This window comes from Pleurodeles waltl, chromosome 12 (assembly GCF_031143425.1).
Source record: "Pleurodeles waltl isolate 20211129_DDA chromosome 12, aPleWal1.hap1.20221129, whole genome shotgun sequence".
NCBI lineage: Eukaryota > Metazoa > Chordata > Amphibia > Caudata > Salamandridae > Pleurodeles > Pleurodeles waltl.
In genome coordinates, this window is record NC_090451.1 from 706,125,773 (window position 1) to 706,151,025 (window position 25,253).

Consider the following 25,253-nt stretch of genomic DNA (forward strand, 5'->3'; position numbering starts at 1 on the left):
CCAACGTGCAAAACAGCTGACACTGTACGTTCTCTGTGGAGGCGAAGGGTGTAGGAGGCTAGCTATGGTGTGACATCGTATACGGAGTCCAGGCAACCCTTAGTGATAGTGAATAGGTGTCCAGATAGCAAAAGCTCTCGGGGGTAGTTGCCTTTTGAGATATCAACAAACAATATGTACACAAGATAACCAACAGAAATAGCATAAAATATATAGGGCCATGGGAGGAAGGCAACCCATCTACTAAGAAAGTGGAATGTGGACTAGTGAACCCAACCAAGGTAAGTGTGGTAGTTAGCTAGGGGCTGCAGGTAGATAGAAGCACCAGAAGTACGAGTAGTGTCGCCAGTGACCAGGTGCAAGGTAGTTACCCACCCAGTCGTCTTATAGGCTAACAGAGGGAGTAGTGGTTGGTGTTCGAGGGATTCAGGACCCTGCCCAGTGGACCTTGAGGAAACCAACAGACCAAAGGAAGGATGGAGAGTGCCCCCACCTCAGGATATGCAGAAGACAGGAGTGCCTACACCAGGGGATCTGGATGCAGAGAGGAGAAGGGACTCTCTCTGAAGTCAGTGGATGCCTCGGATTGTTCAGCTGCTGTCACGACCTGTGGACCAGGCCAGTGGAACCCAAGGACGGATTCTGGACATGGAGGACCTGAAAAGGAAGGGGACAGAGTCCAGAACACTTCGAGGTGCCCAGCTGGTGCAGATGGCAATGTCCACCCTCCTAGAGGTGAAGTTCCTGAAAGTCGGAGGAAGAAGAAGCCCAGGTGCAGGGCTGAGGAGCCACAGATCATCTCAGAAGTCACCAACGACCAGTCCCTCAATGGTCGCCAGATTGCAGGAGGGTCAGTGACCACCCAGCCCTGGCAAATGCAAGCAGGAGCTGAAGAGGTATTTGCAGAGTTTTGGGGACCAGGAAGGTCCAGGGGACTCTACCCTTGAGGGGAAGTCAGGGCTGGCCCTCAGCACGCGTGAAGGCCAGCAGAAGTTGTTGGAGGACCCACTGGTAATACACAAGTGATGGACACAGGGGGTCACAAGGAGGTCCCCCCAGCACAACAAAACAGAGGAAGCCACAGACTCACCACCTGTGAAGCACAGCATTTCGATGTTCGTGGAACAGCAGATCCCACCAGCCGGTCGACTGTGCCTGAGGTACCTGCGGATGCAGGGGAGAGACTCCTTTACTCCAAGGGACATTCCTTTGTGCTTCCAGGTGTAAATAGAGTCCTTGTGAAACTGGAGGATGCACAGCCTTGGATACTGCAGAATTCTTGCAGGATCCAAAGAAACACTGTTGCAATGGGAGCCTTCCCACCAGAAGCAGACTTGTTTGGTTCCAAAGCAAATCAGCAGTGGTTGCAGAGGCCAGGAGCAGAAGATATCTTGCACAGAGTTCCTTGGAGAATCTTGCTAGACGAATCTGAGGACCCACCCTTGGGGGAGCCCTTAAGTACTCCGAAAAGAAGGTTGGTCACTCTCTGAAGTGACCCACTTATCATAGGGGGTCAGGGTCGTCATATACCTGGCCTAACCAGTCACATGCTCCCAGGGGCCTCTGCCCATCGTGTTTCCAAGATGGCAGAATCAAGTGACCACCTGACAGACCCCTGTACACCACCCTGGGGGAGAAGGTGGACAAGTGGGGTGGGGGAGTGTCACTCCTCTGTACTTTGTGCAGTTTCGTGCCAAAGCAGGAACTCCTGAACTAGTGCAAACCGGATTATGCAAGGAGGGCACCAAATGTGCCCTTAAAGCAGTTCGGTGGCGCTCAGAGGCCACCCCACCGCAGCCCAGAGACACCTATTTCAACCTTGCAGGAAATCCTTTGTTTGGCCTTCCTCTGCTTGAGCTGCGTTCATCAGCAGGAGGACAGAACAGTGCCTAGGGTCGGCAAGAGCATGGGCTGTCAGCCAGACCCTGTAAGGCTGCACAGACAGAACTGGGGGATCCTCTAAGGATGCTGGGGGACGCTTAACGGAGTCCAGGGCTACAGATCAGTCCCTTGGTCTCGTAGCTGCTCCTCGCCGCCCCTCAGTCCGCTTTCTCCTCTTTTGTGGCTACAGAAGGGGAACCCAACCGCGTACACTTCCCTCCAGCCACCGTGCCATGCATGCTGCCCAACCCCTGCGCGGAAAAGGATGCAGGATGCCACGTTCCTGTGAATCAGGGAGCCAGCGTTCGGCCCAGTCCTGTGCCCCTCCTTCCCCTCTGCAGCCTCCAAACCTTCCTAGACCGTCACTCCATCACACACCCAGTTGAAAGTAAGCCCCTGGGATCCTAACACATTTACCTAGGTTGGGCACCTCCATTCTAATACCACTTTCTTAGTATATGGTTTGCCCCCACCCCCAAAAATAGGGCTCTATGTATTTTTATTCCTTTTTTGATTATCCCTAAGTGTATATTTTTGCGTGTTGATATCTCCAGGTGGAGATATATCAATGTTAGAGTAACATTAGTGTTGTAATAAAGAAACCTTTGTTTTTGCAACACCTAGACCCTCATTACGAGTCTGGCGGTCTTGGGGCCGCCAGACTTGCGGTGGTAGTCGGACCACCGCCAAAGCAGCGGTCCGACCGCCGGCATCGCCAGGTTGCAGCCAGTCAACAGCCTGGCGGTACTGGCGGTCTTAATCTGCCAGGGCAGCACAGCAAGCAGCGCTGCCCTAGGGATTCTGACTCCCCTGTCCGCCGGCTTTTGCATGGTGTCCCACTGCCATGCAAAGGCTGGCGGAGACGGGTTGCCGGTAGCACAATGGGGGCCACTGCCTATGTACTTGGCATAGGCAGTGCAGGGTCCCCCATGGACAGGCCAGTTGCGCTTTTCACTGCCCGAATTACGGGCAGTGAAAAGTGCGACGGGTGCTGTTGCACCCCTCACGCACCGTAACATTGCTGCTGCCTCGATTACTAGCCAGTATCAATGTTGTAGTGGGTCTCCCACTGGGCCAGCGGACAGAAACAGCAGAAAACTCACAATAGGGCCAGCGGCACAAAACCAGAGTGGCGGTTTCCCGACCCAAAGAGTTTGGCAGGCGGCCTCTGCTGCCCGCCAAACTCTTAACTCTTAATAAATCTTAATAAGGGCCCTAGTGTGGTTCTTTCTAGTGACTGGATATTGACTGACTATTGTGGTATTGAAAGTGCTTCACACTCCTCCTAGATAAGTTTATTTGCTCACTACAGATACCCCCTAGAGAGCTTTTGCTGTCTAGACACCTAAACACTATCACTAAGGGTTGCCTGCACTCAGTATAGGGTGCCACACCATAGGTGTACACCATAAACTGAGCCAGCCTCCTACAGGCTGCATCTCTCCCATCAGCAACAACTTGGGAGAGAATGGACGGGGCCTTCTCCGGGACCTGTGGGAACACCTGCACGACCGTATCCCATAATGTATGGGAGTAGTGGCCCAAAAGGCATGTGGTGTTCACAGACCGCAACGTCAGACTGGAGGAAGAGGATAACTTCTTCCCAAGTTGGTCTAGTTATTTTGATTCCCTAACCGGGGGTGTGGAAGGATATGCACCTGAAGAGGAAGAAGCCCGAATGACCAAACTCTCAGCCGTAAGATGTTGTTAGGGTCACTAGGCACAGGCCTATGGCAGCAGCCAATGGACCTGTGGACAGGAGCCCCTGTGCTGGGTTTAGACCACCTCCCCAACAGGACATCAGTGAGGGGTTCATTGAAGGGCAAGAGGGGTTCAGAAGTAGAAGCCCGGGGCTAAAGCACCTCAGTCAGGAGGTTAGTCCTGACAGTCACCGAAGGCAGCACGAGGCCCAGGACCTCAGCCGCTCTCCTCACCACCAATAAATCAAAGGCTCCCTCCTCCATAGCCAAAGTAGTGGAAGAAAGCATGCCAGCATCAGGGGAAGTGTCAAAACCACAGGCTTCACCCAATTCCTGAACCCAGTCTGTATCAGAGTCATCTAGCCTGTATTCCAAAGGGACCAGCAACCCCTCCATACTCCCACCGTACCAGTACCCTTAGTCATTAGGGTCAGGATACAACATGGGGAGCAATGTCGGACGTAGGGCGACGTTGTTCCAGGTCCAGGTCGGAGTCGGGAATCAGTGTGGGGTTGATATCAATCGCGGGCCCGACTGACGTTGGGAGCATCAACTACTGTACCGGCGTCGGAGAAGGTCATGATGGCACGACCGGCGTAGGCTCGGATCCGGTAAGAGACCCTGGCGTGCCCTCCGGAGCCGAGGCCTCAATCGCTGGTACGGAACCCAAGGGGGCCGCAGCACACCCTACTGGGCCTGAAGGTGTCACAGGAGGGTCGGACTGCACAAATATGCGGCGCATGGCCTGCTAAAGATCTCTGAGTTGGGCAGTGGTGGGTCCGGCTCCCGGAAACTTGGGGAGGCACGGATCCGACCCAGAAACAGGCTCTGAGGACAGAGGCTTAGAGCGACGAAGCTCCTCCTGCATCACATCGTCCAAGCAACGGGTGAAGTTGAATAAAGTTTGTTCTTCTTCAACTTCTTCTTCTTCTTGTGCCCAGAATGTCCTGACGATTTGGAGTGTGATGAGGACGCGTGATGATGGCGCCGCAAGCGGTCTCATGACCAGGAGTGACACGGAGCCGAGCGCCAGGCCGCAGTGAGCTTTGGAAACTGCTCCCTCAAAGTGTTCGGGTTTGTGGTCCGGCACTCGGAGCACGACTTCGTGTCATGGTCATGCTCCAAATACCACAAGCACACAATGTGAGGATCCGTCATCAACATCATACTGTGACAAGAGTCGCACGGCTTGAATCCAGTCTTCTGGGACACATGTTGACGCACCAGGTGGTCAAAAAACTGAAAAACCGCCATTAAAAGTGAGTTACATTTGAGGCTCAAATGTGCAAAAATCACTGAAATTCGCCAGTTATGTCAGCGAAGCACCCAACGCAATTCATTATGAACTACATCTTAGGGAGTCAGTGCGTTTTAGTCTCAAATATAATTCAATTTTTTATTTTACTTTTTCAGTGAATATATTTTGTTTCATATGAGTTACTTAATTTTAAAGCCCTGTGTGTATGGCCTTGAGCCACATGCTGGGTGTAGTTAGGCACACAGCCTGGTTTGGGTTCACACCCTGGCACCATATCTCCTGCCTTTCAAGCAAAATCAGACAATGATTTTAGTGTTTGACTTTGACTGTTTTTTAAAAAACAGTCGCTGAAACTCACAGGTTCACACCAACTCAAGAGTCAGAAACAAAAGGGTCATCAAATTTAGCACCACTGGAGGTCTCTCGAGGTGCCTCTGACTTCTGTGCTAACTACAGTGATTTTTATGTGTGCTGTGGCTTTTCTACACAACAGGGTACCCTCAGTCCTGGGATTGGCCACCATTGGAGTTGGCCTCCCACAGCTGTGTAAAATTCATTTTCACAGAGTTCAACTCACGCATTGGATCTGGCTTGCAAGTTTCAATATGTCAAGAAAAAAAAAATTGTCAGCCCAAATCCAGCCAATCACATTGTTTTAAAATTTGAAAATGCTCCCTATCTCTACCCTCCTCCTTCTCTCTCATTCAGTGCTTGTCATGTTAACATTTACAATCATCAATGTGAATAGATCAGAAGAAGTATGGTAATGCGATCTAAACCAATTTTCAAAAGTTAGTACCTTAAATCTTTGTGTTAACTGTTATCCTTGAAAGCAAAGACCAAGTTTATAAAAAGAATTGCATAGTGATTGTTTTGTTTATGAAGTCAAATACTCCACTTGCAAGAATTGGAGTTATATCAAGACTGAGATATAGGTTTCTGGAGATTGGTGCCTGCTAATCTGTATATTCTACCGACAGGTTAAATACCTTGGTACAAATGCCACTTCTAGGGGAAGAAGTACCTTGAATGTTTCAGGACAATACCAGCTTGGTGTTGAGGAAATTCAAGAAGTAAAAGTCAAGAATGCTGGCAGTCTCTTGTCCACCTGCTCTACCCTCCAGCAATTTAGGAAGTAACTGGATGCCCACCTTTTAACTAGTACCGCCACAAACACCTGTGACTCAGTAGGATCACCTGTAGGCCCAATGCTTAGGAAAACGTCTGGAAAGATCTGCCTTCTGACAAATATCAGCATTCAAAGAAGAAAATAACATACTCTCGAACTATCAAACACGATTCCAACAGGGTCACAGCACTAAGAAGCACTGATCGATACATGGGAAGGTAAGAAAACAATTGCTGACTCATGCAGCGAAAGGGTCCTCCTCTTACTTGGCCTTTCAACTGCTTTTGATACAGTTAATCATCCTACCATGCCCAGAATTCACAAACAGGAGTTCAAGGAAACATCCCGAAATGTTTCACATTCTACCACAATGACTATCTTCACAGCTAGTGTACCTCAAGGCTTGACCACGGCACCCCTCCTGTTCAGTGTCTACCTTGACCTTGTATCCAATGTCACCTTTTCCTTCCTTCTCAACTTCTGCAAAATGCAATAACACTAACTCACGAAAACCTATCAAATCTTTGTGTGTCAGCAGAAAAGACCTATAAGTGACTCATCACAGAATGATATTAAAACTTTGCAAATTCAAGTTGAGATACTAACATACAGCAACAGGACCAGCTTTCAATCCTCAAGCATCTGGGGCTAACAAGTAAGGCTGCAATCATTCCATAATGGGATGCCTCTGTAAAATTGTGCTATAAATTCAAGCACCCATTTCTTTAGTACTTTTCCATCAAAACTAAATCAATGGATTATACAGTAAAGCTCATCTCTTAGCAATTTCAAAATTATACATAATTAAGAAAGTGAGTATGCAGGTGTGGGTCTATCTCACACCTCATGCTGAAGTTCAGCAACATACAAAGCACCATATTTATTACATTCTTTTAATTTCTCTCTACATCTCTCATATAGGACAAACTTTACTCAACATCCTTACAATCACGTACTCTGAAAGGACACCCAGGAATCCACTACAAATCAGAACACTCTGTGACCTCACATGGGGCGAGAAGTACAATATAAATCTTACAATACAGTATAATGCCCTACCACGTACTAGCAAACTATGAACAACCAACATACTGTAAATAAACATTAGTCTTGTAGATGATAAAAGGTACACTAACAACCATTGGCTCTGTTGCTCTGTGCTTTTGAATCCCTTTCACAAATACAAACATAAATAAACGTTAACAGAAATCTTAATCTATCAATACAGAACAATGCACCTTCAAATGGTTTTTCAGAATACTGATACCGCTAATCAATGCAGGCATGTTGCAGAAATGAAAGAACATAGTGGAAACTCTGAAATAAATGTAAAAATCACCCATTTCTTTCTAACATAATACAGGGATAACCTGGTTCCATTCTTGAAGCAATGAAATTGAACCAACAGAGTTGAACAAATGGTGCCAGAGCAATGACAATGCTGAAAAGTGTTACTGTATCAGGAGGAAGGCAGACAAAGAGGAGTAGGGAGAAAAGAGCAGTGTAAACAATTGTGAAGGCCAATTATGTGACGCACTGCTCATGGTAGGAGAGAGATGATTATAACCCACAGAAAGAGGCCAGGATTGTGAAGGGCAGGAGGGAGGCAGGCAAACCACAGTATAACCAGCAGGGGGGTCGCAACGATGGGCAACATTACCAATGGAAGAATGTAGGCAGGCAGACCAGAGTAAAACGTGCAGGGATGGGCTAAGTCTGAAGTATTACTCAACAAGGGGCACCGTGAAGCCTTACTATAGGAGCGAGGCAGGCAGACAGGAGTATGGTGAAAAAACTGGATAACGTGGAAAGAGCAGCTAGTTATTACTATTGCAGGAAGCTTGACTGAGGTGGTATGGCTGTCAAACATTGAATCCTAAATTACCAACAGGTCTGTGAAACCGTACTAATGACTTGAGGAAAGTGGAGGGAATGGATAATGTAAACTGGAGGTTACTGAGATGGCTTTGAAAAATTCACAATGGTTAGAGCCACATATTAAGGAGAGGAAGGAATGTCAGCTACCTGTAAATAACAATTCAGCACATTTTCAACAGAGGCTTTGAAAATACCTTTTTTTGGAAGGACATACCTGCAAAACATCAACTGCTGGCAGGTAGTCCTCGTTCTCTGCATTCTCACTGTATCCCAACAGCTCATCTTCGATTGGATCCCGGCTGGTAGAGTAGCCTCGTGCACCTCCATCCACAAGCGTGGCCTCATAGTCCATGAAGAAGGTAGCTTCTGTACCACAGTGAGCCGGATGAACCCTCGGCTTGGTTGGTGAGATGCCTTCTGGCAGGTACCAGCAGCCAACAGAGCCAGTCCGACTCTCAGATATTGTCTCAGAAGAAATCGAGGGCTTGGAATTAATATGAACTGTAGACGGAGGAAGAAGTCTACCTGGTCGCAGCAAGATGGAGGGCTCAGATATATCCATTGGCAAGTCCTGGCTGTTCTCTGGCTCTGAACTGTACTCTGGAGACCCACGCAGAGCCGAGCTGCTTGAGTAGGCAGAAGTAACAGAGACTGGGCCTTCAGACAACTCAGAGGGGGAGGAGATACTGCTTGCTGTACTCAGGCCTAAACCAGATAAGAAGTTGATTAAGGAACTACTACAACATTGTAAATAGAAACCACATGTTTTAATTCAATCTGTTCTACAATTAAGGTCAAAGGTGAAAGATGTCATGCACACTGAAACAAGCCCTTTTCATTCAGAAATGTAGTGCAATATGAGCGCCAAGCACTTCATTCACCAAGGACAGATATTGTACAAAAACTGCTAATTCAACTTCTTCGTAGTCACCAAAAGAAATAATTTTAATAGATTGCATTTACATTTATTCAAGTCCAAATATAAGAATCTTAATTTATTATGTTACTGATGCCACTGAATAATCAAGCTATAGACTCTAAACAGTGAGAGTAGGCTGTAGCAGATCTGAAAGCGGTTAAAAATCAGAATCTGAACTCTTATGTGTTATGTTTCTACACAGCACACCAGGCTTGAACACATCGGGTAGCTGAACAACACTTATGAAAATAAGAAACCAAAAGCATCTAATATGTTGATGACAATCTCTGACAGGCAAACTTGTAGTGGAGAGTCAAGCTCTGAGCAACCAGTGATAATTAGCTGCGCTACTACAATTAATTTTACTTTTCAGGGACTATAAAGTGATTAATTACAAAGGTTTGTGGCAATGTTCACTTTTTGTTTGTGCAACCCACCCCATACAGATGAAATTATGTTCCTAACCACTGTGCAGTGTAAACGACAATGTTCCACTAAGGTAATTATTTGATATCTTACATGTAATAAATCATACCAGCCAAGGGGTATCATGAATATTTCTAAAAAAATACTATTTTAAAAAAATAAAGAAAAAAACGGTGTTAAGCTTTTCTTTGCAACAATCAATAAAATACTGCCTTTGTGCAGTCAAACACCACATAGTGAATATTTGAAGTTAGAGCTGGGTGTAGTAATGTGAACAACAATAGACATATATATTAGATACAAGTGTTCCACTGCTAAAAAAAGGGCCAACCTTAAAGAAATGCAGGTTATCAAAATAGGCTAAGAATTAATAATCGGTTCAATACGTCAGTGTTGATAGTTATAATGACAGGGATAGCTGATGTTTCGACCAAAATGAGACCAATTCTAGGGTCACCAATAAAACAAGGAAAATGTTCTGCAACAGCACATATTGATAAAGGACTGGGGGGTAAAATGCGGTGCAGGGCTTTGGAAAGAAAGAACTTGCAGCACTGCTAACTCTTACATTTAAGAACACCTCCCCCAGGCATTTGTCAGAAACCTTTGGAGGCCACATCCACTGATTCATCAATCACAGATGCTGAACCCTTTTTGCCTTCTCACTAAACAGCCTTTGCTTCTTAACTTCCTAGTACAGATGAAGTTAAGCTCTCCTAACATGTTAAAATAAAATCTTAGCATCTGATGACAGCCAAAGCATTAGCAACTTTTATAAAAGCCTCCAACAAGTGGATATTGTATTCCAAAACTATCCATTTTAGACACCACTTTCTAAAACAATCAATTTTAGATCTCTCTCACCACGTCAAGGAGGTCTACATAAAGTAATGAGACTGGCATTATGCAGCTTACTTGATGGAGTTGGAACATGGGTAACCTGTGAGACAAGCTGGGGCCCTGCATTTCTTGTCTAACCTAGCATGCATCACTGATATTGAGGCCTTGGCTTGTATCATTTTAACTCCTTTCTGCCATATGAAATTGATAATAGAAAAGGCCTTTAAAGACCTCCTTTAAGCAAACTGCATAAGAAATAGCCACTGTTGCCAAGACTAATTAATTCTAAACAATCCAAGGCTCTTAGCACCAATTAAGGTGGGATCAGGTAATGCCACCAGATATTAAGTCTGCATGCAGAAGCATGCACTCTGCCATTGTGTAAGTCATATATTTACCCCCTTTGCCCGAATGCATATAAGGGTACTGCAGAAATAGTTGAAACAGTAGGTGGTATAATCAATATCAACAGCAATTCTGATTTACTTTGTGCAAAAGGTGCTTCAGAAGACAAGAGGTTTTATCTGGCAGCTTCCAGTAGAACTTTTTTGAGCTCTTCTTGGGAGATTAAGAAGCAGCAGTTGGGAGTTTTTCCTTAAGCATAGGCTTTAAGGGATGTTTATCTCCTTACAAATATTGCTTAAAGTAATTTTCTCTGCAGCAGGCATAGGGAGTAATTTCCCCATGTAAAGTTTGTTGGTCAATTTCTTTTATAAGCCATCTTAGAAAGCGCCCCTCATGGTCACTGACTTCTAGGCAGAAAAGGTATAGCAGATCTTACAGTCTTTAGCCTTGTACTGCCTACAGAGGTAGTAGATAAAGTCTTATTGAGGATCTGCGTAGAGCCTCTTTTCTCCCACAAGAGTGGCCTGTCATAAGGAAAATCCAAAATGCTGAATTCCGCTGAGTCAAACTCCAGAGGCAATAGCCCTTAAAGGAGAAGTATAAAAGAACATGAGGATTTCAGTGGGAAAATCCTTAACATTACCTTTTTTTGCCAAACAAAAGCCTTGAGCACAGTTCTGAATGGGAGCTCTTCGATATGACGTGTGGTAGCAAATCTGAGGAAGGCCTCCAGAAGAACGTATGTTCAGAGTACTGTGACACCCACCAAGCCTTTTTAAACAAGATACTTACGCTACAGAAGCAAAGTGGTTTTCTAAATATTCTCCATTCAAGTTTGAAATTACTGCTAATGTACAGTCCCAATGGGACTACCAGCTTGACCATGGAGAGTAATTTAAGCATGTCAATCTATAAAAGATCCAATGCTGGAGAATGAAACTGACTGTCAGTGCTCACGTGTGGGATCCCAGAACACTATCAGAAGAGAAGCTGACATTTTACACTTTATGTTTCTTCAAGGTGAGTGTCGAGCATCTCTGCTATGATGCTGTACCCTGGTCACAAGATCTGGACCCTGATCATGACGCTGCTAAGCATAAGGGTGGGTGGTTTATAACTTCAATAAAGTTTGCCATAGCGTTCTACTAGGATTAAGAGTAAGAAATTATTACTTTTAGGCTTGATTCAGCATAAAAGGAATCTTCACTGAAGTAAAATAAAAAGTAAGAATATTTCTCAGATGTTAGCAAACAGGGATGGAATTACTGCTTACCTTTTAGCGTATTCCATGTATCGGGAAGCTGCACTTTGAAGCTGCTTGCACTGAGTACCATTCAACAAATGAATGGCTGGCTGTCATCATGGACTGCTTGGAATGACTGGATCCTGCTATGTGCGTGCAAAAGATGCACTGCGTAGCAGAGCACTTGCAGTGAACTACAACTGTCAGAAGGCCAAGTGTCTAGAGAGACACCATCCATTTTGAATATTCGGGAAAAACTTTCCTCAAGTTCAAGACGTCCTTTAATAAGCAATGGTGCTACAATGTTACTGCAACCAGGATCACATTACAGGGATCTCAGATCAGATTTCAGTTGACAAGATCCATGGCTTCTTAAAGAATTATTCAAAGGGCAGTTTGGATTACAGAGTAGTCTCCTGATGTGTGTTGTTCAGAACAGACGGTTCGCTTCTGCATTGCCTTTCCCTTCTTTGCCTCAGCAAACCCTGCATAGAGCTGATTGTCCATCCGATGTCCATTTGTGTAATCAATTTAAGAGTGCTCTCAAGTCCAAACAATGGAGTCTCTTTTCCTTTTTTGAGGGATGAAGCGGAGCAAAGGACGCCGGGTATGTAACAGCCGACCCGTCGTTAAACGGTGTTGCACCTTTTGCAGAAAATAAGTTTAGCTCGCAGCGCTAGCTTATCTGAGAAGAACATGGTATAGGGTGGAGGACAGAAAGAGCCTAACGCTTGATCACATCGGCACCAGTGGTTTGACAATCAGGAAGACTGTTTGAGGGTCAGGGGACCTAATGGACAGTGTGCATCGTCTCAAAGGGAGCATACATTATAAATATAAGAACCAAATTTAAATACTATTGTGGTATCATAGAGGGCTTTGGGGGAAACAAAGCAATGTGTTCAGAAATCTCATCACAACCGGATGATTTAAACAATTAAAGCTGATCAGGTAAACACAAAAAAGCAGAGTGAGACAACAAATAGCTTTAACTGTGCCTTTAAAGTTCTTCCTGGCCAGTGACAAAAACATCAAAACTTCAGACAACTTGTCCTGCAGCTGGTCAATCCAACATATATAAGGGGATCTCATTATCAATAAGGCAGGCCCACTGGCTTTGTCAGGGTGGCAACACATCAATGAAAGCAGAGAACAAATTTCTTATCTACGGTACCACTCTTTCTGGTAGAGACTATCTACAGAAGATTCCTCACCTTTTGAATATACCCCAGGTGTCAGACTGGATCTAGAATATGGTAGGTGGCACCGTTTGTCTCCACAATGATGCCATTCCATTCTGGAAATGATCTGCAGAACCAGTATAAGTGCAATTCTTGTGCGCTGTCAGCTGCTTTTGAGTGTCTCCATGCCCCCGCTCCCCTTAAAAACTTCCAGGACTGAGCCTCATTTTCATCAAAAAGGTGAGAACCATTAAATTGAATGTCCTTTAGGGATGCCTGGACATCCACAGAGAAACTCCAGATGTAAACCAGACGTGGCGCTGAAGCACCACTCTCGTGCCAATCACCTGTCCTAAGTAGTTGGTTGTGTTCAAGCCAGAGTGAATCACACAGTGTGCTGCAACATGGGCATTGCGAATAGCTTGGGTCACGGGCACCGGGGAATTGTCTGAGTTGCTGGTAAAACTTGTGCCACCCTATCCCAGAGGCTATGAAGGTAGCATCTTATACGACAGCTGGTGGTTATAGACCAAAGAAAAAGGCTCACTGATTATAAGATGTGCTTGTCAAAGGTCCCTCTCTGTTTGGATTTACTATCAGGTGGGATGGTGGAAAATGGGTTAGGATTTATCTTGCATGTGGACACCTGCACCATCAAACTGCCTTGTGTGGGGTGTTGTTTAAGGAAATCAGGGTCACCTGGTGCTAGTGGATTGCCTTTTGGTGTGCCTTGCCTACTGACTTAGTGATCCCAAACATGGTTTTGCTCCAGCGGGTATCTGTGAGGGCTTTGTTAAATGACAATAAAGATTCTTCAGGTGCTTGGCCAGGCTGGAGTACCCCCTAAAAGAATATTAGCCTACATCTCCATAATAGGTACTTATAGGACCAGTACTTCTGCAGCCCTGAGCATAATGACAGCAAAGAAGGCACTTTCTTCAGTGGCAGGCTATGAGATGAAACAAGGTCAGTATGTGGGAGAACTATCCAGGTCACTGACATCTTGCAAGTCCTTATACCAATTGGTATTATCACACTGGGGGATAAAATCATCCCCTTCACCAAAACTGTCACTGTTCAAATCAGTGCCAAAGAGGTTGAGTGAAGTCTAATCTCTACCATGTGTTAAGGGCAAGGTATGTGTATCTGAGGGATTGACAGCTGGCTGCGCTCCAGTAGGCAGGACAAGACCTGGGGTTGGGTTGGATAGTGCTCAGAGTCAAAAAGCACTCCTCAGCGTTAGCAGTGTTGGTGTAAATGGAAGTCGCACAGTGTGTCGGAATTAACACCAGCACCAAATCCTGTGTTAAACCCGAAGAAGGTTCAAGGAAAAAAGAAGGTGCCGAGGGCAAACCTGTTAGCTGCAGTCTGACTCAAAGCCCCTGAGGATCCTTGGGGCCCAAAGGCGTACCAGAGGGAACCAGTAAAGTACCAAAAAAGTACAGCACTGACTCCCTAAAAGCATCCACTTGCTGTATTGTCACCGACGGACTCAGAAATTCTGGGTGCATAGGGCCAGGCTTGGAATTTGCTCTGATGGCGATAATGCAAGGCCCGATGGCACACTGATGTCCCTGCATCCTCTCTGAAGTTTGAGAATGACCAGAAGGGACTGATTATCACTTGGATCGCTTATGATTTTTTTTATTAACTTACTGAAGACTTTGACCACGAGAAGATCTTCCGGGGGAACACCTTAAGACACAAGACTGGATCTTCCTTTTGACCCTGACTGGTCACTGTGCTGAGTCTACCATTGTTAGGCAACATAAAGGTTTGCCTCCCAGTCTCCTATGAACCTTAAGGTTCATCTGGGTGTAGAGGTCATAGGTGTTGGAGTCATGTTCTGATCCCAGGCACCACAGACATCTGTTTGAGGTAGTCCCTGCATGGTTTACACCCTATTGTCTTTCCTTGCACACTGGAAAAAAATAGGAATTTTCGGTCAAGAAATATCTTGAAAAAACTAAAAAGTAGCTCCAGAGCTGTATCTGAAGGCATGGTAAGAAAGCAACTGAGGTCAGCATACATGGGTGGCATGCAGGAGTACTGTCTGGTAGGCTGTGGCGATACACGAGAACAGAAAGACTGAGGGGGTCATTCCGACCTTGGCGGCGGCTACTGCCGCCCGCCAAGCGGAAACCGCCAATGCGGCCGCACTCACGCGGCCCCCATTCCGACATTCCCGCTCGGCCGGCGGGAATGAGGCCGCAACACAGAAGCCGGCTCCGAATGGAACCGGCGGTGTTGCGGCCGTGCGACGGGTGCAGTTGCACCCGTCGCGCTTTTCACTGTCTGCTAGGCAGACAGTGAAAAGCTGGCCGGGGCCCTGTTAGGGGGCCCCTGCACTGCCCATGCCAGTGGCATGGGCAGTGCAGGGGCCCACAGGGGCCCCTGGACACCCCTTACCGCCAGCCTCTTCCTGGCGGTGAAAACTGCCAGAAACAGGCTGGCGGTAAGGGGGTCATAATCCCCAAGGTAGCGCTGCAAGCAGCGCTACCCTGGCGGATTATCGCCTCCCGGGCAGAAATGGCGGAAAACCGCCGGCCCCGGCGGTCCGACCGCGGCTTTACCGCCGCAGTCAGAATATGGAAAAAAGCACCGCCAGCCTGTTGGTGGTGCTTTGGTCATTTTCTCCCTGGCGGTCTCGGACCGCCAGGGTCAGAATGACCCCCTGAGTCTGGTAAGTATAATTCGTGGAAATTAAAGTGTACTTTTATTATCTTAGAAATTTAGTAGAGAATATCCAATGTTCATTACGTTCTTTGTGGATTTGTGAGATTCTGGTCTTGTCTTTGTTAATATTCTTGTCCTTTCCATTCTTGTCCCCTTGTTTAGGTTTGGAAGACCTCTAATTGTTGGATCACTCGAGCGTTCCGGGAAAACACTAAACAACAGAAGAAAAAAATGGAGGTAAGTCTTTCTGAGTAATCTGGGGTGTTACTCTTTCTAGATAAGGGTGGGAAGGGAGCAAGCAGGGGTTGTAGGTGAGGATATCCCATTGTGCTGGTGTTGGGGCCTGCCAATGGTGCCACGTTCCGTTTCTTTTCACTCTCTTTCTCCCTAGTGATTCAGTGCACCTCTCCTTCCCCTCTCCCACCTCCCCAGTTCCCTTCCCCGGTGGCCGTGTAACTATGTGATCCCCTCGTCCCTAGGAGGGACCGTACCTTCGAGAGCCACGACCCTCCGGGGTCGTGGCGGGCTTCTCGCGTCCTCGTCTCCTCTTCGCAATTGGAAACAGCTCCGATCTCGTCGGCTCCGCGGGAGGATCTGGGCACGTTCTTTACCGCCGTCTCCGTCTCTACCGTTTCGCAGGGTTTCTCCTTCTCCGTGGCGTTACCCTCCTCCTGGGTGTAGTCCTTTGTCTCTTGTAGTGTTCGGACCAGGAAGTTGTTGCCTGTGACGTTGCGTAGCGTTCCCATGTTGCTATGGGAACGCGGAAATGTATCGAGGGAGCTGGTCGAATGGTGCCGGCTGAGAGAGAGCGCGGTCGCGGGGACCCGGCTACATTCCCCATCCCATGATCGGGACTGATCGAGGACCGATGAGGAAGAAGGAGGGAACCGAGACAGGTAGTCGGCGGGCCCCTGCTGCGAACCAGGAATGTGGCGGACCTGGAAAGTAAAAGGTTGCAGATCTAGGAACCAGCGTAACACTCTGGAATTGGAGTCCTTATGGGAGGCGAGCCAAGTAAGAGGGGCATGATCAGTGTACAGAATAAATAACCTGCCCAAAAGGTAGTATTGCAGAGTTTCTACAGCCCATTTAATGGCTAAACACTCTTTTTCAATAGTGGGGTAGTTGCATTCCCGTGGAAGAAGTTTCCTACTTATAAAGACAACTGGGTGGTCAAAACCTTCGTCATCGGGTTGGGTGAGGACAGCCAGAAGGGCGATGTTAGAAGCGTCAGTATAAAGGTGGAATGGTCTGGAAAAATCAGGACACTTTAATACCGGATCAGTGGTAAGGGATTTCTTTAATTGCTCAAAGCTATTATACTGAGTCTCGGAAAATGGTGCTAATGTAGTGGGACGTTGTTTGGCCAGCAGATCCGTAAGAGGGGCAGCGATGGATGAATATCTGGGTATAAACCTATGATAATACCCCACCAACCCTAAAAAGGATCGTAGGTCCCTCTTGGTTTTTGGTTTAGTAGCTTGCATTATGGCCTCAATTTTGTTTTTTTGTGGTTGAAGGGTGTCATTACCTATCACATAGCCTAGATAGGATATTTCTGTATTTCCTAACATGGATTTCTTGGGATTGGCCGTTAGCCCGGCTTCCGCCAGAGCAGTAAAGACCTTGTTTAGATGTAGTAAGTGATTATGCCAAGTGTCGCTATAAATGACAATGTCGTCTAGATAGGCTGCTGTGAAGTCTTGAAATGGTTTTAGCACTCGGTCCATCAAGCGCTGAAAAGTAGCAGGGGCTCTGTGAAGACTGAAGGGTAAAACCGTGAACTGATAGAGGCCGGACGGCGTTGAAAACGCTGTTTTTTCCTTTGCATGTGGAGCGAGGGGAATTTGCCAATACCCCTTTGTCAGATCAAGGGTTGACAAGTATTTTGCTTTCCCTAATCTCTATAAGACGTCATCAACTCGGGGAATGGGATACGTATCGAACAGTGATATATCATTAAGTTTGCTAAAATCGATGCAAAATCGAATAGACCCGTCGGGTTTCGGGACGAGCACTACGGGGGAATTCCATGGACTAATAGAGAGTTCAATTATGCCCAGGGTTAGCATTTTCTTTATTTCTTCCTCGATCACATGTTTCCGGGCTTCGGGTATACGATAAGGTCAAAGGCGGACAATCTGTCCTTCGGGTGTTTTTATATTGTGGTATATCAAAGTGGTTTTACCCGGTGTTTCTGAGAAGAAGTCCGAATGTTGTTTTAAGAGTGCATATAGGTGTTTTTTCTCAGTTTCAGTTAGAGACATATTTATACAGGGGTTCCCTTCTGGGTTTTGTTCCTCTAAGGGACATAGTTCTACGTCTAGCTCTTTGGATGGCGAGATAAAGTATCCGCTGGCTAATTGATTTTCGACCTCTTCTGCTGGTTTCCATTGTTTTAGTAAATTTATATGGTAGATTTGGGTTCTTTTCGGGTGTGCATTTAATTCTATGAGGTAGGTGACGGGAGTGACTGCTTTAAGAACTCTATATGGCCCCTGCCATTTGGCTAACAACTTGTGCTCAGATGTTGGCCTCATTATGAGGACTTGATCGTTCGGGAGAAAGGAGCGTAATTTACTTCCTTTGTCATAATAGGTTTTTTGATTGGTTTGTGCTGTCTCAAGATGTCTATGTACATCTTCCCATAGGTTTTGTAACTGGGTTTTTAATTGATGAACATAATCGAGCAAGGGTTTCCCCTCTTCCTCCTCCCATGTTTCTGCTGCCATGTCCAGAAGACTACGTGGTTGTCTTCAAAAGACTAGTTCGAACGGACTGTGACCCGTAGAGGACTGTTCGTGCGTCCTCATGGCATAAAGGACCAGGGGTAACTTCTGATCCCAATCCCGACCTGATTCGTCTACTATTTTTTTTAATAATGTCTTTATGGTGCGGTTATAGCGTTCCACTAAACCGTCTGTTTGGGGGTGGTATACCGAGGTCTTTATTTGAGAAATCCCTAATAATCGACATATCTGCTTCATAAGGTTTGACATGAAAGGGGTACCTTGGCCAGTATGGATCTCTTGGGGAAAACCTGTCAGAGAAAAAATCCTTATAATAGCTTGGGCTACCGTTTTTGTAGTCATACTGGATAAGGGGATCGCTTCGGGGTATCTTGTAGCGTAGTCCACTATGACCAGAATATAGGTGTGTCCTTTGGATGAGGGAAGCAGAGGGCCGACCAAATCCATACCCACCCGACTAAACGGAACCTGAATAATGGGTAGAGGGTGTAGGGGGGCTTTCCTAGGTACTCCTGGTTCGGTAAGTTGGCATCTAGGACATTGTGAGCAGTATCTCCTGATATGGGCATAAACCCCTGGCCAATAGAATCTTCGCATGAGGTATTCTTCCGTCTTTTCCCTGCCGTAGTGGCCCCCTCCGGGTTGATTATGGGCTAAGAACAGTACTTGGGTTCGATATGGTTCGGGAACAACTAGTTGTTGTTTAGTTTCTCCTGTGGTAGTCGTGGTTATTCTATAGAGGAGATTTTTCTGTATTAGAAAATAAGGACCCATCTCGTTCGTGGCCTCTGTTTTGGCCGTATTCCAGGCGTGAGCAAGGGAAGGGTCTTCTCTCTGGCTGGCTTGGAAAGTCACGGGTGCGTTACTAATTTCTGCCACTACCTTGTTGTCTCCTGTCTCTTCTCTGGTTTCCTGAAATCTTAATTTCTCCTGTCTTTTCTCATTTCGGTTGAGTTTTCTACGACTTGGAGGGCATTCAATAACACAATTGGAAAATGGTGCTTCTGTCCACCATTCAGGAATCGCATTTTGGATACGGGTTTGGTCTAAGAGATTATAGAACCGGACATAGTCAGTTCCTATAATACAGTCCTCTATCAATCGGTCCATAACCCCTACTGGGAAAATATCTTGATATTGTCCCCATTCCACCTTAACCAATGCTAGGGGATATTCTTCCTTATCACCATGTATAAAACAAATAGTGACCCATTGGTTGGTGGCCAGGTCACTAAGGTCCACTTAATCTTCCGGATTACGGACTGACTACTGCCCGAGTCGATTAAAGCAGAGATGGGATGCCCGTTTATCTTGATAACATGTTTAAACTTCGAATTTCCTTTTCCTGTACATAGGACCCGACGACGGGGAACCCCGATTTCCATGGGTTCAACCACATCTGATTTTCTGGGATATACCCTTGCAATATGGCCCTACTCCCCACAACTAAAACATTGAGGTAATTGCATGGGGTGACTCTCCGCCAGTTTAGGGGACCGAGATTCTTCCGGGGTGTATCTTGGGATTGGTTTTGGCGGAGGTGTTGGGGTCTTTAGGACTGTTCTTGGTTGTAATAGTTTGACATCCGTAGACCGGTGGTAAGCACAGGCCAGATCTATAGCGACCTCAGTGTCTACCTTCAGGTGCTGTCTTATCCAATTCTTGGTACTAGGGGGTAAGGAATCTAAGTATTGTTCCAGAATAATGGTTTTGATCACATCTTCTCTGGCTGTCCCTATAGGTCCCAACCACTTCAAGGCTAAGTCTTTCACCCAGAAGTAGAAAGTGCGAGGATCCTCATTTGGGCCCCACTTCACTTTCCGGAACTTCAAGCGGTAATATTCTGTGTCATGACCAACTCGTTCCAGGATACTCCTTTTTATGTCCTTATAGGGGGTGGTGCCGTCAGGATTGGCAGCTTGGTAGGCCGTTTGCAGAATCCCGGTGAGTAATGGCGCAATGTACTGTCCCCACCGGTCCTCCGGCCACTGAGCGGAGGAGGCTACCCGTTCAAAGTTCGTAAAAAAGGAATCCGGGTCTTCGCCTTCCTGGAATTTTTGTAAGACCGAACTAGGGACATTGGGATGTACTTTACTGGCTGCTATGGTGTCTGTTAATTTTTGCAGCGCAGTCTCATGTACAAGCTGGTTGTTGGCCAAGATGGTAGCTTGGCTTTTTAAGGCGGATTGAAGAGCTTCCCTGTCTTCCTTGGACTCCCGTTGATGTGCCTCTCACACTAATTGTAAGTGGCGTTGGCCTTCCGCTAGCTGTTTAATCATGTCCTCAAGGGTCGGAGTTTCACTCATGATGTATACCGCCAGTTAGCCTCCGGGATCTATGATCCCACTTCTGACACCACTGTGGTAGGCTGTGGCGATACACGAGAACAGAAAGACTGAGTCTGGTAAGTATAATTCGTGGAAATTAAAGTGTACTTTTATTATCTTTGAAATTTAGTAGAGAATATCCCATGTTCATTACATTCTTTGTGGATTTGTGAGATTCTGGTCTTGTCTTTGTTAATATTCTTGTCCTTTCCTTTCTTGTCCCCTTCTTTAGGTTTGGAAGACCTCTGATTGTTGGATCACTCGAGCGTTCCGGGAAAACACAAAACAACATTAAAAAAAATGGAGGTAAGTCTTTCTGAGTAATCTGGGGTGTTACTCTTTCTAGATAAGGGTGGGAAGGGAGCAAGCAGGGGTTGTAGGTGAGGATATCCCACTGTGCTGGTGTTGGGGCCTGCCAATGGTGCCACGTTCCGTTTCTTTTCACTCTCTTTCTCCCTAGTGATTCAGTGCACCTCTCCTTCCCCTCTCCCACCTCCCCTGTTCCCTTCCCCGGTGCCCGTGTAGCTCTGTGATCCCCTCGTCCCTAGGAGGGACCGTACCTTCGAGAGCCACGACCCTCTGGGTCGTGGCGGGCTTCTCGCATCCTCGTCTCCTCTCCGCAATTGGAAACAGCTCCGGTCTCGTCGGCTCCGCAGGAGGATCTGGGCACGTTCTTTACCGCCGTCTCCGTCTCTACCGTTTCGCAGGGTTTCTCCTTCTCCGTGGCGTTACCATCCTCCTGGGTGTAGTCCTTTGTCTCTTGTAGTGTTCGGATCAGGAAGTTGTTGCCTGTGACGTTGCGCAGCGTTCCCATGTTGCTATGGGAACGTGGAAATATATCGAGGGAGCTGGTCGAATGGTGCCGGCTGAGAGAGAGAGAGAGCGCGGTCGCGGGGACCCGGCTACATACTGCTTTAACGTTTTTTTGAACTAAAGGTGCTTCCAGGTAAGATACAACTCGGATGGGGATGTGATCAACCTCTGGATGTTTATTTGTAGCCGTAGGCTGAGTAACATTCAATGTCATTCAAAAATCCTTCTCCACCTTTGAAAGCTGTGACCCTCTATCACTCGATCATCTAGGAAATGGTAAATGAATATTCCTTGACAATTAAGGTGGGCGGGCTACTACTACTGCCATGCATTTTTAATAAACTCAAGAGGCGGATTTCAGACCTAATGGAAATACTGCATATTGGTAATGTGTTGTTCCTCAAGTTCCTCCTGTGCTTCCTTGCTATTGGAATACAAAAGCAGGTATTTCATGGATCTATTGTGCACATCCAATCCCCTTGTCTGAGAAGAGGGAAAATCTGATGTAGGGCTAGAATACAAAATCTTTACCTTTTGATCCACTTGCCTTGTTAACCATACCTTGATTCATTATTGGTCTGAATTTGCTCTTCAGGTTTTTTTTCTTTTTCTTTATCAGAAAGTATCTGACCTCTCCACCTGTGTGAGGCAGGAATAGTTCAACTGCATGTTTCTTTAGCAACATGGAGGCCTCTCACCTCAGGCTGGCTAACTGATGTCTTCACGGTGGCGTTCGTGGGTAGGCAGTGGAACTGCCATGAAGCGTTGAGAGAGGTCACGTTTTACAACAGTCAGCCCCCTTTTGTACAAAGCTAATTTTCTTGAATATTCTATCGACTGGTAATACAGGACACAGTCCAACAGAAAAAGAGGGCCCTTTAACCATCTACTTTTCCGAAAGAAGTGATGAGCTCCTGAAGAGTATAAGTGAACAAAGCTTGAGACCAATATATATTTTACATCATGTTCTGCTGATATTGTGCAATGTTTTGACAAGCTTAGTAAAAAAAAAAAAAAAAGGCCCCAGGAAGGTGACTGGCAGGTGGTATCCAAAACTTTCTTGGAAGATGACTGGTGTTGCTTCTTGACTCTGCAGTACAAATTAAATTGATCGTAGGCAGAAGGACTGAAAAGCATGGCGCATGTGATGTGTGGCTCCATAAAAAAACCTCAAGTTCACTGACTCAATTAGCTAATGAAACAATCACTTGGAAGGTTACTGTCAAATTAAGAAGCTAGTAGCTCCAATGCACAGACAGTCATTACGCGAAAGGAGATTTTTTCAAAAGTGGTCATTGACATGTTCAGATAGCGTTTGAATCCTTCCTCAAAGGAAACATACACCAAACTTCATCTATGCTCCCCTTCAAACAAAGGCAGTGGAGAGAGAAAAGGAACCACCCAAAGTATTCAAATACAGGGTATTAGCCACCGGATGGATCATCTGTATTCAGGCTTTCTAGTAATTAAAATAAAAGAATTATCTAAGCAACAGGGTGTATTTACCTTGCTCTACAGGGAATAACATACTCAGGTCACTTAACCCTGTACTGTGATCTGGTACCGGGTCCTCGAAGTACCACAATATCACATACGTCTGACTCAGGCATAGGAATGCACTTCAGAAATAAAGAATTAAGCAAGAGGGAATGATAGATTCAACGAGAGGAAAGAAAAAGATTAGTTTCCTTCTAAATGATGAAGATAAGCTCCTTTTGAGGACTGAAGAAGTCTATGAGACAGACCATTCAGAGCTAAGCTGGCTAGGCAAATAACAATGGGGCTCTGATTGTGGATTATTTACCCAAAAGCTCTGAGGGCCACTAGGACAGATTTCATACTTAAACTATTCCCCAACAAGTCATTTATTAAGGTGTGTTGTTGTCACCTCTGGCCATCCAGAGGCTACAGTTGTGGGTGAAGATGACTTGAACACATCACTAAGTATTGAAGATCCAATGAGAATCTGTGATGATCACAAGGACCACATGCCAGAATTTATACTTTAAGTATGCTCAATTCCAATTCCAGTTGGAGTAATGTAAAACCTAAAATGACAAATCAGATTGAAGGAATCCAACGAAAAAATAAATGTGTGCACCTTTGGAAATGTTGGTTTTGAAGTACGCTTCTTACATTTTAACTCCAGAAACTATACGGACTGTCATGGGATAGTAATTCAACTTATATCTCATGCATAACACTGGCATGTTGCAACAATGATCAAACATACAACAACAAAGAGTAAATATATTGTGCCACCCCTGACTGAAACCTTTGAGTTCCAAGAGTGCACAGCCGAAAAGGCAACGGAAGATCAGAGTGCAGAGTGACGGGAGATACAATACAGAATTGGTTCAGTGGCCATCAGAAGGATAAGTTACTTACCTGTAAATCCTAGTTCTCTTCCAGGGGTATCCTCATCAAAGTCATAAACATTGAATATTACCGCCCTCGTGCGGGGGCCCCGGAGCATACAAAAAATACATACATAAGTATGAAATATGCACGAAAAGGAAAATGTCACTTACCCACTGTACATCTGTTCGTGGCATTAGTCGCTGCAGATTCACATGCTGTGCACATCCCGCCATCTGGTGTTGGGCTCGAAGTGTTACAAGTTGTTTTTCTTCGAAGAAGTATTTTCGAGTCACGAGATCGAGGGACTCCTCCCATTTCGTCTCCATTGCGCATGGGCGTCGACTCCATCTTAGATTGTTTTCCCCGCAGAGGGTGAGGTAGGAGTTGTATATGCTAGTAATAGTGCCCATGCAATGGAGTGAATACGTATGTACATAATGTAGTTTAAAGTAATATATTTACAAATATACAGATGTTCAAGATCAACTTCTAAACGGCTACAGGCTCCCGGGGAGGCGGGTGGGCGCATGTGAATCTGCAGCGACTAATGCCACGAACAGATGTACACTGGGTAAGTGACATTTTCCGTTCGATGGCATGTGTAGCTGCAGATACACATGCTGTGCATAGACTAGTAAGCAGTTATCTCCCCAAAAGCGGTGGTTCAGCCTGTAGGAGTTGAAGTTGTTTGAAACAATGTTTGTAGTACTGCTTGGCCTACTGTGGCTTGTTGTGTCGTTAGCACATCTACACAGTAGTGTTTGGTAAATGTATGAGGCGTAGACCATGTAGCTGCCTTACATATTTCGGTCATTGGAATATTTCCTAGAAAGGCCATGGTAGCACCTTTCTTTCTAGTTGAGTGTGCCTTTGGTGTAATAGGCAGTTCTCTTTTTGCTTTAAGATAACAGGTTTGAATGCACTTAACTATCCATCTAGCAATGCCTTGTTTAGAAATTGGATTTCCTGTATGAGGTTTTTGGAAAGCAATAAATAATTGTTTTGTTTTTCGAATTAGTTTTGTTCTGTCAATGTAGTACATTAACGCTCTTTTGATGTCTAATGTATGTAGTGCTCTTTCAGCTACAGAGTCTGGCTGTGGGAAGAACACTGGTAATTCTACTGTTTGATTTAAGTGGAACGGTGAAATGACTTTTGGTAAAAATGTAGGATTTGTCCGTAGAACTACTTTATGCTTGTGTATTTGAATAAATGGTTCTTGTATGGTAAATGCTTGAATCTCACTTACTCTTCGTAAAGATGTGATGGCAATTAAAAATGCAACTTTCCATGTTAAGTATTGCATTTCACAAGAGTGCATGGGCTCAAAAGGTGGACCCATAAGTTGTGTTAAGACAATGTTGAGGTTCCATGAAGGAACTGGTGGTGTTCTTGGTGGTATAATTCTCTTTAGACCTTCCATAAATGCTTTTATGACTGGTATCCTAAATAGAGAAGTTGAGTGCGTAATTTACGGGTAAGCTGAAATTGCTGTAAGATGTATTTTAATGGAAGAAAAGCTAGCT

At 45.7% G+C, this 25,253-nt stretch overlaps 1 protein-coding gene across 9 annotated transcripts in view; it reads right to left on the reverse strand.

The window, feature by feature from the left end:
* LOC138266928 (calmodulin-binding transcription activator 2-like) overlaps positions 1 to 25,253 on the reverse strand; it is an 863,356-nt gene that overhangs the window by 134,993 nt on the left and 703,110 nt on the right. For all 9 annotated transcript variants that reach the window (XM_069215705.1, XM_069215704.1, XM_069215702.1 and 6 more), the window contains one exon: positions 8,061 to 8,551. In XM_069215705.1, the coding sequence (XP_069071806.1) occupies positions 8,061 to 8,551 (491 nt within the window). The remainder of the gene's footprint in view (positions 1 to 8,060; positions 8,552 to 25,253) is intronic.